Below are 16,288 nucleotides of genomic sequence, written 5' to 3'. Positions count from 1 at the left end.
TAGTTATTGCACTATTTTGGGCACAAATGCTGCTATACTTTGTCTATTTGTATTTTCATAGCCAAATCACAGTCTTATGGTTTAAGGTTCTGTAAAAAATCTTATTTACTGTTTTCAGCACTTAATTTGCACTATTTTGTAGGTCACCTACGTGCTCCTTACATTCCACTTGATTTGGTGTGTTTCATAACGAGTTTTTGTAGTCAGTGTTCTTTGGAGTCATTCCCTTTAAAGAATCTTTCCTTCTAAAGTGGCTTCTTTGCTTAACTTTATTGTTAATGAGGCAAACTTAAAATTCCATAAATTGATCTGGTTTTATTCCAGTGATAGCTTTAGAAAAATCTCTTCTTTTAGTCTTGATTGGCTACAGCTAGCTAGATGCTATCTGCTGCTTGTAGCATCTTGTATCTCTTACCTACATTAGGCAAATCTTGTATATCTTCTGTACAAAGTAGAAGAAAATTGAAGTTCCTTTGTTTCAAAAGGAATGACATTTCTGATAGCACCCAGTTTTCCTTAACCCCTGTGTATTCTGAGATCTGTTAATGACTAATTTGTTGGAAAAGTAGCCTCTTAAGAACCTTATCTGTGTTTTATTAAGGGACTGTTGGCTGAAAAGCTTGTCTTCTACTTATTTTGTTTTGTGACTTGATTAAATATAAGTTTTTATTGCCATCTTTGCAGAGTGGTACATTTTTAGCAGTGGTACAGATGTACTTGTGAAATTAGGTGTTCTTAAGCAATTTCTTGAATATACAAATGAGCTAGTGTTTGCATTTGGTAGCAATTTATGGGATTAGGTTTTTGTTATTTCCTACAAGGCTTTTCAGGTTTTTAATATTACTTAGATATTTTGGTGTATGCAAGTGATTTCATATAACTTCAGCTTTTTGTAGTTTGGTAGTTAATTTTATTGACAAGGACTTCATACCTATATATGTATAAAATCAGTTTTCATACTCTTGGTTTCAAAGTTGATTATCATCAGCAGATTGTTGTTTTTTAAGCAGTTCATCTAGCTTTATTTTGGATTTTTTGGTTGGTTTTCTTTTTTGAGGGAAATTGGTGTTTATTCCTTCCAGATAGCTTTGAGTCATCACTTGATCAATGAATATCTTTGTCTTAGGTTGGGGGCAGGTAATCGGTACTAGTTTTGGACACAGACTTGTGGTGTACAAGTCTTGCATTTTGATTTGACACATGTAACTGTGCCCTGGATTATAAGTTCTTGGTGAGTTGCTCTAACCATGTTTTTTTGCTTTGCATAGCCTTTCTAGCAAGGTTCTTAATGATTTCTCCATGTGAACCACACTTTCTGAGAGTTGAATTGTGCATTGAATACAGATTTTCAAGCACAGTGTTAAAAATAATAAAAAATAATATGGGGTACAAAAAAGAGGTGAAAGTAAAATGCACTCATCAGTGGAAGGAACTGTCTGCTTTTATGTTTTACAGTTGGGTATTTTGTGCTAGTTAAGGAATTCTTTTTGAATTGGAGAAATGAAGTGGTAAAGCTTTGGTTTTTTTTGAGTCATGGTACTTTAAGTAGGCAAGAATTGTATACATTATATCAATCTGAATACTTACAGTAGCTGGCAGTTAAGCAGTTTAGTTGATTTTCCATGTTCTTGAGCAGTGAATTAATTATTCTGAACTCTCCTTGGCATGTCAGATGATACTTACTATATACTTATTTGATACTTCTTTGGAAATTGGAGGGCCATAGTTACCAGATTTAAGCTGAGAAACTGGTTTGTATTAATACCACTCACAATGTTGTAATGTATAGGAGCTCTGCAGATTGTCAGTGCTGCTTTGAGAGAAGTCTTTAGATGTAATAGATCAGAAGAATATTCCTGTTATTCACAAAGAGTGTAATCATAAGGGACAGTATGCTGTTTCTCCAAACTCTTTACTACATGAATGGCATGCAAGTTTGTTTTTTAACTGTTCTTTTCGTAAGTTTTTCATGATTTGAAAATCATCATTTGCAATTAATTGCAAATGTATAATTATATATTGATATATGCTTAGATTGTTTTATGTGATATTGTATTGTATAAGAACAATGTTTATCCACTGCAGTTGTTAGCCCAACATGAGGAAGTGCTATCTTAATGGTAACAATTATTTAACCAAAAATAGATACCCAGTCATTTCATTGAGGCAGAATGCTGCGAGACAGAAATCTGTGGAGGTCGTGAAGCTACCAACAGTTTCTGATGTACACATTCAGTTCTGAAAGATTGTCATTACATCTTTGCAGAATTCAGATGTCAATAGCACTTTGTTGAGAAAGATGGGTAAGCAAGAGATGCCTGTCAGTAAATACTTTTAGCTTTGGAGAGCTCAAGAATTTACCAAATTTTACTAAATATTGAGTCTTAGGGTCAGACATTCCAAATATTTGCCAGTTTTGAGAATAGAGACCTGTGACTATATCTAGTGCATTAAAAATTGAGCTGTTTATTAATAGGATGTGAGTACCTCTACAGCTTTATAGGTGTAGCACTAGAAGTATAGTCCTCAGAAGTAAGAGAACAGGTCCTCTCTCACAGTCCCGTGATGCAGCAGGTAGCCAAGGACAAAATTGATTGAGCTGCAAATAGTCATTTGCACTGCAGTTTCCAATACTGTTTCTTCTCCAAGGAAAAGGTTTCCTTGTCTAGGGAGTGTCAGTCTTGCAAATGATACAAGTTTTTCAAAGTAAAACATATGTATAATAAAAAGTTGCACCTTAATACCTCGTAGATACTAGTTATTAGACAATATAAATGTAATACGTGGTAGATACTAGGTATTAGACAATATAAATGTGCTGACAGTGGTAATGTTATGCCACATACCTTCAAGCAAATGGGAACATTTACTTTTTCCATGTCCTCATCTTGGCAGGGGCAGAGAGATTTGGCAATATGTAGCCATTTCTTTATACAATGGATTGATGATAACTTGCACTGTAGAAAAAGCTATCTTGGCTTGTAAGAAACTATCACTGGTCTGCTTGTTAAGCCTTCAAACTCAGTCTTACTGAAGTCTTGGAAGCAGATGTCTGCTCTTGATGACAAAAAAAGATATTAGTGTTCCAGTGTTATGATCTATATAAACAGACTTAAAATGTGGACGTGCTGGTAAATTTCTACATCATTAAAAACACACTTGGTAAGTCTGGTCTTTCAGAGCAGAAGAGTCATCATAATTCTACAGTATGCTTGAAGCACCTGAAAAATGTTCCTGCTGTCTTCTACTCCATCTCAGCAAGAACTATGTATGTGTCCATGTGTATGGACAGAAGAATTTCAAATCACCAATTGTGTAGGTATTTTGAATTGAACAGAACATTTACTCCGTAACCTTCCATTTTCTTAAAAAAAAAGTGTACAAGTAGATTATTCATCTTAAACATGCTGGAAAAAAATGCTTAATGCTTGCTTAATGGTTTTTCTTCTGTCCATGCTAAAAACAAGGGCAGGTTGAGACTTCAAAGTTGTGCAGTTCTGTGTGTTCTTACCACTAACAAATATTCTGCAACTGACTTTGATTAGGAGCCCAGGATGGGGTCCAGCTTTTCAGTCTCTTAAGTGGTATGACTCTTTAGTTGGGTCTGTACCTGGTGTTCAGCCTCGAACAGTCTTATTGCCACTCTTGTACTGCTTCCTTTCCTGTCTAGTGTCTCATCTCTTTATTGAGTAACTACTTTGAGACAGTCTTATCTCTATTTTTCTCAGAAGTCATACACATTGTTCATTGTTACTATTATTCTTCACACAAAAAAGAAAGAGAAAGGTTACTGTGGGAAGAAAAATATTTCCTGTACTATGCATCTTTTATACATGTAAGGGAGTGAACTTTGCACTTACTTTCTTACCTCACATTTCTCATTTCTGACATTTCCATGACGAAAGATTTGTCATCTTTTGTACTCACTCGTCCTCCTATGTATTCTTGAAGCAGGCTTTCGACTTGTGTCTAACCATGAAACATGAATGAGGTACAGGAATTGCATGTACATGCACTATTCATTTCTTCTTTGTTTACTATCAGTTACTGTGAACCACTTTTTAGCCTTCTCTCCTGTGAAAACTGTGATATTGCATGGGATGTTTTCCGCTGTTACCTTTGGTGTGAAAGATCTGTAGAGTTCTTTTGCCTCCCCACTTCTCAGTCCTTTTAAAATGAATGTCTTCTGCTCTGCCTCTGGGCGTATTCCATAGCTTTCTGATGTCTGTTACAGATCCAGGCATCTTGCTTGTTCCTTCCTTTCAAACTGTACAATGCTTGGAAATGTATTAAAATACTTTGAAAATACCAGCTCAGAGCCCAGAATGGAAGATTAAATTTAAATATCTATTGCTGGGTCTTGCAGTTTGAGGGATGCAATACTAATACTTCCTCTGCAGTGATTGAAGATTTCTAAAGGAAAAGAAAGAATTCTGAACACACGAATATATTAGAAAAATAAAGATATCACTAGGGAACACAGTAGCTCATTAGTAAAGGAAAGGATACTCATATCTCACCATATTTTATCCACTTTGACCTCTTGAAGAATCTCGTTTGTGCAATGACAGCATAAAACATGTAAGCTATGGATATGCTTAAAACAGAGCTCGCCAGTATAACAGAAAGCAGCCTTTTGCAGTAGTGTTTTCATTGTTACTTAAAGCAAAGAAGGAAAACCTCCTGCACTTAGAACCTTTGTTAGCTGCTATTCGTTCCTTGGTCCTTGAGTAGAGCTGACTTCAGACATCAGAGTGAACATGAAGTGATAATTTTGTATATTTTCCCCAAGGAGAGGTGTTTGTATTCAGTGCTGGGATTCACTTCCTTAACCCTCAGTTTCTATATACTTGAAATAATGCACTGCATACAAACAGAAAGTGTTAGAGAAGTACCAAAACTACCTGGGAAATGGAGCCTTTCAACTTTTCCAAAGTACTTATTCAAGGAGACATAATTATGAGAAGATAGTATCAGCTTTCTGACAAAAGGTTTGTGCAACCACTCCAGCTGAAAGAGAAGCATGTGAGCACAGCTGGTGCTGATGAGGTGTGGAAATGGAGCAAAAATTTAACTTTGGCTGGTGTTACTGAAGGTAACAGGTGTGAGTCTCACAGAAGAATGAAACATTGGTGCCCGGTGAGGGATTGCTGCTGCAGGACTTGTGGTGCTGAGACTTGGAACTGCTGGCTGGAAACCAGGGCTGAAAGATTTTTTCATTATCCAGGTGTCTGAGGGATAGCAGCTATGACCTTGGTCCCTAGAGTTAAGGGTGGAATTTAACGTGCTTCCTCACTGCACAAATAGAAAAAAAAATGAGGCAAACTAAAGATATCTATTGTGAATCCTTGTCTGCCTCTGAGGTTTCATGTGTCTGTATTACTTGACACCGTAGCTCTGATTTTCACAAGAAGATCTTGGCAGAGAAAGAAAATACTGTGTTTTTTGTGTCTTTTGGCACTGTAAGTGGCTTATTTTTTTATTATTTCCTTTTTTTCTTCTCGGTTCTTTACATTCGCCGAAAGAGCCTACTCCTTTCACGTTACTGCAGATGGTCAGATGCAGCCAGTTCCTTTCCCTCCTGATGCCCTCATCGGTCCAGGAATCCCTCGCCATGCCCGTCAAATCAACACTCTGAACCACGGGGAAGTTGTGTGTGCGGTTACCATCAGCAACCCCACGAGACATGTGTACACGGGTGGGAAGGGCTGTGTCAAAGTCTGGGACATCAGCCAGCCTGGCAACAAGAGCCCTGTCTCTCAGCTGGACTGCCTGGTAGGTGAACAAGAACTTGTGCACAAGGGTAGCTTTTCCTTGGAGACTCATAAGGAAATAGCTGTATTTGTCTGAATTTTGTTCATGTTACAAGGAAATAGCAGGCAGTTCTGTTTCCAGCCTTAGTTATTAAGCTGATTGGTTTTTTACACATAACAGGTGGGGTTACGGAGAAGAGTACTGGTTTGTTTAAGGGATAAATATAATCATTAAAGATCAAATAACATAAGATTTCTGAGTAGAGTGTACTTGATTTTTTTCTTTTTCCTTTTAGTTTTTGTGCATGAATTTAAAAGGAATGTAGTCAGACTTTAAGCAGGACTGCCTAGAACCTCCCTAGGTGTTTCACTCACACCAAGAGTGACAAGTTGGTTTTTTTGGGGTTGGTTTTTTTGTTTTTGTTTTTGGGTTTTTTTTGTAAGAGAGTAACAACCACACAGTGAAATGATGGTGATGAGCTACTATGCACATTTTGGTTGAGGTTTTTTTTTTTTCCCCACATATCTACAGGATACAAAAGTGAGCACAGTCATATAGGTAGCTGAAAAGCTAACTCAGAATAGTTAAGGTCTCAATAAAAGACGCTTCTCAGATGTTAGAAGCAGTATAGATGTTTATGAAATGGTAACTGAGAAGACTCAATGAAAAACAGCACAGTAATATATATTCTGAATGAAAATAATTGTAGTTTCAATGTTGATCCGATTAAATGTGGGATATTCGATTTGAGTATTTTTGTGGTTGGTTTTTTTAGCCTTTACTTTTTATATATTTTTTTACTCTTACGTTAGGTGTAGTGAAAGTGTTGCTGATTGTATATTCTGTTCTGTGTCAGATATGTGTCTGGATGTGTCCTAGCTGCCCTTGTTTTAGTTACGGACCAGTAATGTCTGACTAAGCCAACATTTCCACTGCAATACTTACTGCTCCTTTGTTGTGAATTAAAAAAAAATAAAAATAGTAGTCATCATAGGAATGCTGTTGACTAGTATTTGCAGCGTTTCCTTCGTTTTTAGTTACAGATCTTAACCCTGCATTTCATAAAGAACTGTTATGTTAATTTGACAGCTGTTAGGAGAAATGAGTATCCAATACACTTAAAGAGATGGGATTGTAAAAAGTGAAGGTTGGAAGTGTTTTCCACCTCTAAATCCCCTGTAGTACCTCAATCAGCAACAGTATAACAAATGTGAAACTAGTAAGTGTGATAAGAATCATGCTGAACAAAGGAGCAGCATAAATCCAGGACCAGTAAAGAAATACATAATAGGTTAACTTTAAAATGTTAAATGCAAAATAGTATTTGAAAAAAATTCCAAATCCTGAAAGGCATGAGACTTGAGCTGCATTTTCTCATATGGAGTTGTCTGAATGCCAAATGAAAGGTCATTTACTTTAATACTTCTGTTGATGGTGACCTTGCTTGATGGAGTGCACTTACAGAAATGCAAGCTTACTTTGTCTCTGTTATTGCATAAAGAGACAGAAGACTTGCCATTCATCAGGTTTAAAACAGAGTAGACTCTGGCAACATGAGCCTGCACTTTAATTTCTGCATCTACAGTCTCTGGTTAGTGATGAGATATAGGTGTTTGAAACCTTTTAAGATCTGCTGCTTCCTCTTCAGTACTTTGGTAATGGAAAAAATAGTATACTGTTTAAAACCTGGATGCAGTCAAAATCATATTAGTGGTAATTATTGACAGGCATATATTAACATAACTGAGGTGATTTGTGTTGTACAGAACAGAGATAACTACATCCGCTCTTGTAAGTTGCTGCCTGATGGATGCACCCTAATAGTTGGGGGAGAAGCCAGCACATTATCTATATGGGACCTGGCAGCACCGACTCCTCGCATAAAAGCAGAGCTGACATCCTCAGCCCCTGCCTGCTATGCTCTAGCTATCAGCCCTGATTCCAAGGTGTGCTTTTCCTGCTGCAGTGATGGGAACATAGCAGTGTGGGATCTGCACAATCAGACATTGGTCAGGTGAGTCATTACTTGTTTACAGGAAACTGTAGTAGAAGGTACTCTTTGGACAGCTACATAAATATTTATCTACCTGTGTAGTGGTTCATGACAGTTAAGTAAATAGTATTTCTTATCCAAAGAATGCAATTTGCACCTGAGTGTCTTCAGGCTCATCTTGGAAGAGGTGCTTTCAGGGCTTAAAGAGATTGGTCTTTAACCTACTACAGTCAGTGTGAAAGTTCCTGTTCATTTTGGTTACATGCGATCCGTCTGCAGACTTCTATAAGCAGTATTTCTGCTGATTTGTGATTGACGTAGACTGAACATACCTTTTAGGGAACTTTTTTGAGGATTGTTCATTTGACTTTATTAAAGTGAATTTTCAGTTCGTATTTAGGGATGATAAGTAATAAAATTAATCTTACAAAAGTGGTTGAAAATGTTGATCCCCTCAGTTCCTTAGGAAATGAGTAAGAACTGGTGTTTGGTCATTCATGAGAGAGAGGTGTTTGAGTTTTTAGGGGGAATTTTTCTCTGAAACTTTTAGAATGCATTGCAAAGAATATAATAAATGGATTACCTTATAAATTACTTTTGAGATCTTTTGTTAAATCCTTGAATGAATATACTACTAGAAGATTGATGTGTCTGTCAGATCAATATTCATCATTAGTTCTAGGACAGAGAAAGAAAGATGGAGCCATGTATGAAATGGCTCATAGCAAATAGCTGCATGGTTTACTGGAAGATAAATTTTGGTTCATGCTTGCCAAAGTACTGATAAAAAAAGCTTTATTTGAGAAAGGCCATGATATTTCAGAAATTCCAAACGTGAACAGTAAAGAATCTACTTATTCTTCTGTGCTTCAGTTAAATTTCCTATTTATCATTAGTTAGCTTAAACCTATATGCACAGAGTCACATTAATGTGTATGCAAATTTTACTTTCTGTTGAACTTCTAGGTCAACAAAAATTTTTAGTTATATGACGTCTTCAGTTTGCTCTATGCATACTTATTCTCTGTAAAGGTGCACCCTCTCCATATATGACTGTCTTGCCTTTGAATGTTTGCTGTAGGTGTTCCCACCACTTGACAGATGATCTTACTAATTGATAACACGTGGAATTTGGAGATTAAAGCTACAAAACAAAATGTACCATGTGACCTTTCTGCAGCTCTGGGTGATTCATCTTCATTCCCAAGCTAGCTGTCTTTTTGCCCCCAGTCATCACCTTGCACATTGAAGCATAGGACATGGTGTCAGAATGCATTTTTCAAAGGATTAAGGAAAACTTGAGATGACCTTCTGATTGCTGAAAGCTGAGAATTACTAATGAAAAGATCTTTAAGCAAACTGTACCATTTAGACTTTTATGATCACTTGTAGCAGGGAATGCAACTTTGCTGACTCATCAAGGCCTACATTTAGCTGTCTGGTTCCCTGTCTGTCTGGATCCTCTCATTAATATCTTTACTTACTATTTTTCATCTTTACTTGCAGCCAAAGCAAAATACAGAAGTGGTTTCCTGTAACCAGAGTTTTGTTCCCTGAGCACTTGTTTTAATCTGAGTTGTTTGTAGTGCTTTTAACTATAGTTACTGTACTGTAACAGTACAAGCTGCTTTATTTTGCTTTTCAAAACCCAATAGGAAATATTTTACTTTATTCATCTAGTCATGATGCAATTCATTTCCCTCACACCTGGAGAATGTTTTTGTAATGCTGTTGTATTTTATGCTCCCTAAGAGGGAGGGGATGATTTTTGCCCATCAGCAGACACAGAAGAGATGACACACACACACATAGTCCAAAACTAACACCACAACTGTGTTTACCTTGAGCTCTGGCAGGAAATCATTATTCAATCTGGTTTATTTTATCAGGCAATTCCAGGGCCACACAGATGGAGCCAGCTGTATTGACATTTCTAATGATGGTACCAAGCTCTGGACAGGAGGTTTAGATAACACGGTCAGATCCTGGGACTTGAGAGAGGGGAGACAGCTACAACAGCATGACTTCACGTCACAGGTAACTGGATTTTCCTACAGCTTATGGGGGTGTGGGGTTGGAGTGAAAGTTGAAAGTTGTAGGATGAAAGCTGAGACTGAACACAGTGCAACTGGCAGATTGTTCCCTCTTTTTCTTTTGGCTGCTTACAGCACAATATTTTTTAACTTTTGTATGTGTAGCTTCCAGAACAAAATGAGAGCCTAACACTGCTCTCTTTTCCTATTTTTCTGTTTTATTAGATAAGAATAAAGATTACTTAGTCACTTGGAGTTCTGAATGGCGGTCCTGCTGTTGAACTGTGTAAATTTTATTTGACCCTTCTCTCTCTCTCTTTCCCTCTCTTCTTTAATGAAATACATTAAACCACTGTAAGAAGAATTAAAAAGGATATCTGTAGGAAAAGAAATGAAAGTGCAAATGTGGTTCAATTTTCAGATATTTTCCCTTGGTTATTGTCCTACTGGTGAATGGCTAGCTGTGGGAATGGAGAGCAGCAACGTAGAAGTGCTACATGTAAATAAACCAGACAAATATCAACTGCACCTTCATGAGAGCTGTGTATTGTCACTCAAATTTGCTTACTGTGGTAAGTTGCTTCATACACAGAACTGGAGATCAGGGCTCTAATGTTCTTCATTAGTTATGACATTAGCTCATTTGGTAATCAAAACTTATTTACTATCTCAGTTTCTTATGTTATTAGTATCTCTGCTTTGTGAATTCAAACATACTTATATACAAACAACCATTCATTTGTCTAAAAGCTGCTGTGAGGATTGATTTTTGCATAAAAGCTATTTCCTCTTATATAGTCTAGGGATTTCCTGGTATGTAACACACTCTAAAAGCCTAAGTGTCCACATTGATTGTAAGCAAGTGCATTATGTTGGTTAGCAGTGAGAACTTCTAGAATGGTTAATTAACAGATTTCATAGATGGGACCTGAAAACCCCAAATCCATCAGATGTCTCTTTCATATGTTTTTGTATTTCTCTTTTATATTCTAGGTAAATGGTTTGTGAGTACTGGGAAAGATAACCTTCTTAATGCATGGAGAACTCCTTACGGAGCCAGTATCTTCCAGGTAAGGAAGATAATGTTTTTAAACAAAAAAACTAGAACACCCAGAGTCACAAGAGTGAGCTCAGATATCTTCAGCCTATGGGATGCTGAGATGAGGGTAACAGACATCTTTTTTAAGTGATGTAATATGTTTCTATTTTTCTTCTAGTCCAAAGAATCTTCGTCAGTGCTTAGCTGTGACATCTCTGTGGATGATAAGTACATAGTCACTGGCTCTGGAGACAAAAAGGCTACAGTCTATGAAGTTATCTACTGAAAAATATGTTGGGGATAAAACTTGTAGAAGTTGAACTGGGCCAAAATTGTTCTTAATTGTAGAAGTAGAAAGGTTTTGCCTTTTAAAAAGGAACAAAAGTATTTGAGGTTCCAGAACTTGCCATGAAACTACTACGATTTTTCTAGAAGGCACCATCCAGCAACAAATTATTGGCTTCGTGGACCAAATGGAACACAGAGACAAGATGGACAGATGTAGCCTAGGTTTTTGACAGTTTCTAAAAGCCAAGTCTACTGAAGAATGTTGGAGCCTTTTATTTTTTCCTTTCTTTGTGACCTCATGCAAATTGTTCTCTTGCCTGAATATGGGGGATAAATACCTTTCTGTTCCTTGCAGTTCAAGTTGCATTCTGTCCTGTGTAGAGCAGTGATGTCTCAGATGAACTTGTTTCCTAGTTTTGCATCTTGTGATATGTTTTTGAATTTTTGTTGAAGGTCAAACATTTGTATAAATTGTAAATATATTTAGTTTATTACAGTAAAGGCTTTAGTACCAACAACCAGTCTTCCCCACCCCCTTGCCCCCTCCCTACCCACCCTGCTTATTTAAAATTAAAAACCTTTTGGGGATATTAAGTACCTTTTTAGAAGCAAAAGCAAACACTATGTATAGTTTGAAAATGGTGTCTTATTCTTTATAAAACTCTTCCTAGATTCCTTTACCATACGTCAAAGTAGTTGTTTTGACATATTAGGGCATCAAGTCCTGTAGATACTGTCTTGTGTTGCAGAAAACTTAAAAGGCAATTTTGTACTAATTATAGTGTAAATATAAAAATCAAACATTTCATGAAGTTGTGCAGTTTATTTTAAGTTTATTCTGATGTCCCACGTGCCTGCTCATAATTTGTTTGGTCATTTCTTCAGAAGAAGAGGGGAATTCCCTCTCCTCTCTCCCCCAACTGAACAGAATTCATGCAAGACTACATTTCAGCTAAGTACATCAGAACCTTTATTCATTTAACTGAGGATATCTGTGGTTAAACAAAGCTAGATAAATTCCATCTGTGATGTTTTACAGAGAAGTGGTAGTTAATGACCATTTCATTTTTAATGTCTATACTTAGATACTCAGGTAAATTTAATTAAATTACCAAAAGTGAGTTTTACTGGGGATGACTTTAAACGATGTTAAATACTTGCAGAGCTGCAAGTGAAGTGAACTAACCTAAATTAAATTAAACTCGTTTCTTAATGTCTTGTGAGAATATTGACAAAGGAATATTTTTATTTTTAACTCATCCACTGTACAAATTAATTAAAGTTAATTTTCCTGAGTGTCCTATGTTACACAGGCCTATAGGCTCTCTGTATTCATACTGAACAATCTTTGAGTCTTTACGTTGTTACATCAGTGTGTGACATCTGTGAAGAGCCATGCTAAGCAGCCAGTTACCAAAGCTATGCATCTTCAGATCAAGTTTTCTTAGTGTACTCGAGAGAAATGGATGAGGAGAGAATGTGAATGTTTTAATCTAACTATATTTTTTCAGTTCTACACTGTGTGCTAGACACACCTAACTTATTGCACCAGTGAGGGCCATACATTTCTTACATTCTGTAATTTAATTAGAATTTCAGTTGCTAATGGAGAGTACAGATGAACATAAGGATATCTTTGTCAGATAATTGAAATGACACAAACTGGCAGACAGGTTAAGACTAATCTGTGAAGAGCTGTCCTCTCATTTTGCTAGCATTTGACGATGACCCATATCCGTGCTCTTTCTAAGACATGCAACTAGGAAGAAACAAGTCTGACTGGTAGATGCATTGACTGGATATGGAATCTGGGGGCAGGTTTTCTCTCAGTTCCCAATCTGAAGACACATCAGTTTTCTTTTCAATTTACATAACCATTCTACTGAAACCATTTGATAGCATCTAACATTGTAATATGTTAGCTTTACATTTGGAATGTAAAATGTTAACCATTTAGGATAATATCCTAGACATTTAAAATCATGTGTATCTATATCTTTGTCTGTTGCTATCTTGTGAACATCTATCTGTATGAAAATGATAGACGGCTTATGTGATGTATTCCTTTGACACGTAGTAGGGCAAAAAGCAGAACCATCAGGCTTTTGAAAGAAGTAATTATCTATGCTACAGAGAAATACTGTGAAGTGCTGTGGCATTTTAAAAAGGGAAAGTCTTTAAAAAGAGTAAATGACAGGTTACTTGATTTTTATGCTGACCTTGTTTTCATATTGAAAGTTTTTCTGAACTCCTGACTTTGACTTTCTTAAAAGTTGATGACAGAGGAACCAATATTCTAACATGTTCATGTAACTTCTAAAAAATTATACACATTTATAATAATGAATCCAGTAGAACTTGTGACGTAGTGGTCGTTAGTAAAACCATATTCTTGGCATTTAGGAGGTTCTAAATCACAATGTCAAAAAAACCCCTCATGAAGCAACTTACCTTTTCTTACTAGGTTCTAGAATGCACAATGAGTCAGAGCAATTACAGAATTTGACCTTTTTTTATGCATATTTATTAGTGTTTGTACTATGTGTTACTTGGTGGTAATTAAGAAATTACTTCTTTTCTTTTTGCCCAATCAGAATTATGTTAAGACTTATGTCTGAAAATGTGGGGATGCATCATGCAATAGTTGTCTCAATTTTTTATTTCAAGTTTCTTTTTGATTTTATGAAACATTTGGATTTTTTCGTTTGTCAAACAATGAAGTCCCTTCTACCAGTAGATATAAATTTGAATGAGAAGATACATTTGGTGAAATCTTGGCATATCTGTCCACACTATTATCTACAAGTTTTAAAACTTTTGGAGTTTAAAACTTTTTATCTTTTATAGCTTTGTGTGAAGTGGTGGGTGGAAGTAATTGCTTATTGAATGAAGAAGCATTCAACCCAGACCAGCAGTAACAGGGCACTGGGAAAAGCACATGAAAAAAAAGGTACCGCAGTAACTATGGTGTGGGTAACTAATGAGGGTCTTTTTGTCAATTTAATTAGAATCCTAAAATATTCCTTTGATTAGCCTCTTTCTGGGACAGCCTTTGTTTTTGAGGTGCCCCTCAGTATTCAGAGGTGTCTGAATACCACTTGGGCAAACACTAGGGCCAGACAGGAGAAGAGAATCCTTGCAAACAACATTTTTTATGTTAGTGCAAACAATAATTGATGAAGAGGAGATTTGTAGTAATATCAATTTGAATGAGCAAAATCTTTTTCTGGCTATAGTGTGTATATTTTGTATCTGTGCACTAGGCATAACCTTTTATAAATCAATTGTGCAGAAAATCATTTTGTTCCACACAATGTGTTTGTCAGTGTGTCAGAATACCTCTTTTTTATTATACTTCTGAGCAAAGATAGTTCTACACATAAGCCACAAGCCACTGGTCCTTGAGGGAGAGTTTTCATCTGCATTAATTCTTGTAAATTCATTTGATGTTTAAAAAGCTTCTTTTTTCTTTAAAGGGGAGCACCAAATGAATATAAAAGTCATAGACTTAAAATAATAGTTTTATTTTAAAATATAAACATCAAAGTAGAATGTCTTGTACTCACATGCACACTTTTGTGTATAGATGACTGAACATCATTTTTTTTCACATCTTTGCATTGGTGATGCAAGTAGAATTTTTAGAAGCATCGTAACCTAATCTCAGATTGACAAATTGATAGTTTGGTTAGTTGGTTGATGGAGTTTTCTGGTTTATTTGTTTTGGTTTTTGTGGGGGAAGAATGCCTTGGTTATGAGCCTGTGGGATCATGTAATGTAGTTATAGTCCATATTTTCTATTGTACTGGTGCAATTTCGAGTTGATGGGGAAGTTCCACCATTCTAGTGGTTAAGAAAGGTGGATTTTAATGTTTTCAGGATAAGGAACAGTACTGAATTCATATTTCTCACTACTGATAAGGTATTTACCCTTTAAACCACTTCACTGGAAAAGCTGGACTGGCTCCAACTGTCCTATCTCTTTGAAGGATATTCCTGCAGAGAGATCTTTTTGTTACAAAATAGGAAAGATGAACAGCTCAGAGTAGGACCTGATAACACCAGAATGAAAGAATGATTTTATGGTAGGGAGTAAACAGAGGGATGAGGGAGAACGGGAACATATGCACTCATGCTTGTCAGTGGTAGCTTAATGTGTGATACACAAAATTTACCTAGGATGACATTGCAGTATGAAATTTCACTGAGTTCTATTTCTCCATAAAGTTATTCAAATGTTTCTTCATAGTAATTGAAGCACACCTGAGCTGTTTCTTAGAATTGGAAGTGAGCATTTCTTTGACATCCATAAGCAATTGTCTAATCCTAAGAGGAAAGAGAGTTAAATCACAGCCAGTTCTCAACATTTCCTATTACCTAATATTTTTGTAGCTCAACATCAGCTTGCCAGCAATTGATAATCCCATTTTCAGCAATATGCTCCCAGATGTCCCATTGCAGCTTAAGTGCTTAGTGCAGCGTGGTAGATTTTGCTAGGGAAACCAGACATGTAGGAACTGAGTGCTTAAAAATCTGCCCTGTGGGTCTAGTTTACTGACATTTCTGAGACATTTACTTACAAATTCTGTTCAAGGAGAGCTGAAATACTCAAACATTTTCTAAAACAGCAAAAACTGCTTTGAACATGCTTTAAGCACATGGGTGTGGTGGGTTTTTCTTTTCTTTGTGTTTATTACATATTTTTCATACATAATTTAAAATCTATAAATCAAATACAGGGAAACACAGGGAAATTACTAGAATAATTGTTTTCATAGAATACTATGTCTTGACACAGAAAAAACCCTATTGTTTCTGTGATATATTAATTCTTGAAAGATCTGGATTTTGTTTCCTTGGAGCTAAAATACAATTCTCAGAAAACTGAATACCAAAAATTGGTGGTGTGAGACCAATATTAGTTATCATTTTCAAATCTGAACAGAGTTCTGATTTGTTTTTTTCCCCGCATATTGCTTATTACCAGGTCCCAAAGTTGTCTTCTAGAAGCCGAACAACAGACTGTACCCTTTCTGGATAATGCATTGCTAAGAATTTTTTATGCTAGCAAGCCTACTATGCAGATTACAGGAAAATCTGATTGAATCTTTTAGTGAGTAGCTGCACAGATTAAGTCGGCCAGTGTGTATTGTAATAATTTCCTTTGACTAAAGCAAGTAT

General features: G+C 36.2%; 1 protein-coding gene across 4 annotated transcripts in view; it reads left to right on the top strand.

The window, feature by feature from the left end:
• The window catches only part of LOC104558416 (TLE family member 1, transcriptional corepressor), a 74,656-nt gene extending 62,286 nt beyond the window's left edge, over positions 1-12,370 (top strand). For all 4 annotated transcript variants that reach the window (XM_062017463.1, XM_062017462.1, XM_062017460.1 and 1 more), the window contains 6 exons: positions 5,526-5,775; positions 7,521-7,768; positions 9,637-9,784; positions 10,202-10,352; positions 10,774-10,850; positions 10,998-12,370. In XM_062017463.1, the coding sequence (XP_061873447.1) occupies positions 5,526-5,775; positions 7,521-7,768; positions 9,637-9,784; positions 10,202-10,352; positions 10,774-10,850; positions 10,998-11,105 (982 nt within the window). In that variant the 3' untranslated portion in view covers positions 11,106-12,370. The remainder of the gene's footprint in view (positions 1-5,525; positions 5,776-7,520; positions 7,769-9,636; positions 9,785-10,201; positions 10,353-10,773; positions 10,851-10,997) is intronic.
• Positions 12,371-16,288: the final 3,918 nt, after the last annotated feature.

The sequence above is a fragment of the Colius striatus genome, chromosome Z, assembly GCF_028858725.1.
Source record: "Colius striatus isolate bColStr4 chromosome Z, bColStr4.1.hap1, whole genome shotgun sequence".
In the NCBI taxonomy this organism is placed as follows: Eukaryota; Metazoa; Chordata; class Aves; order Coliiformes; family Coliidae; genus Colius; species Colius striatus.
This window is presented reverse-complemented; position numbering and strand designations above follow the sequence as displayed.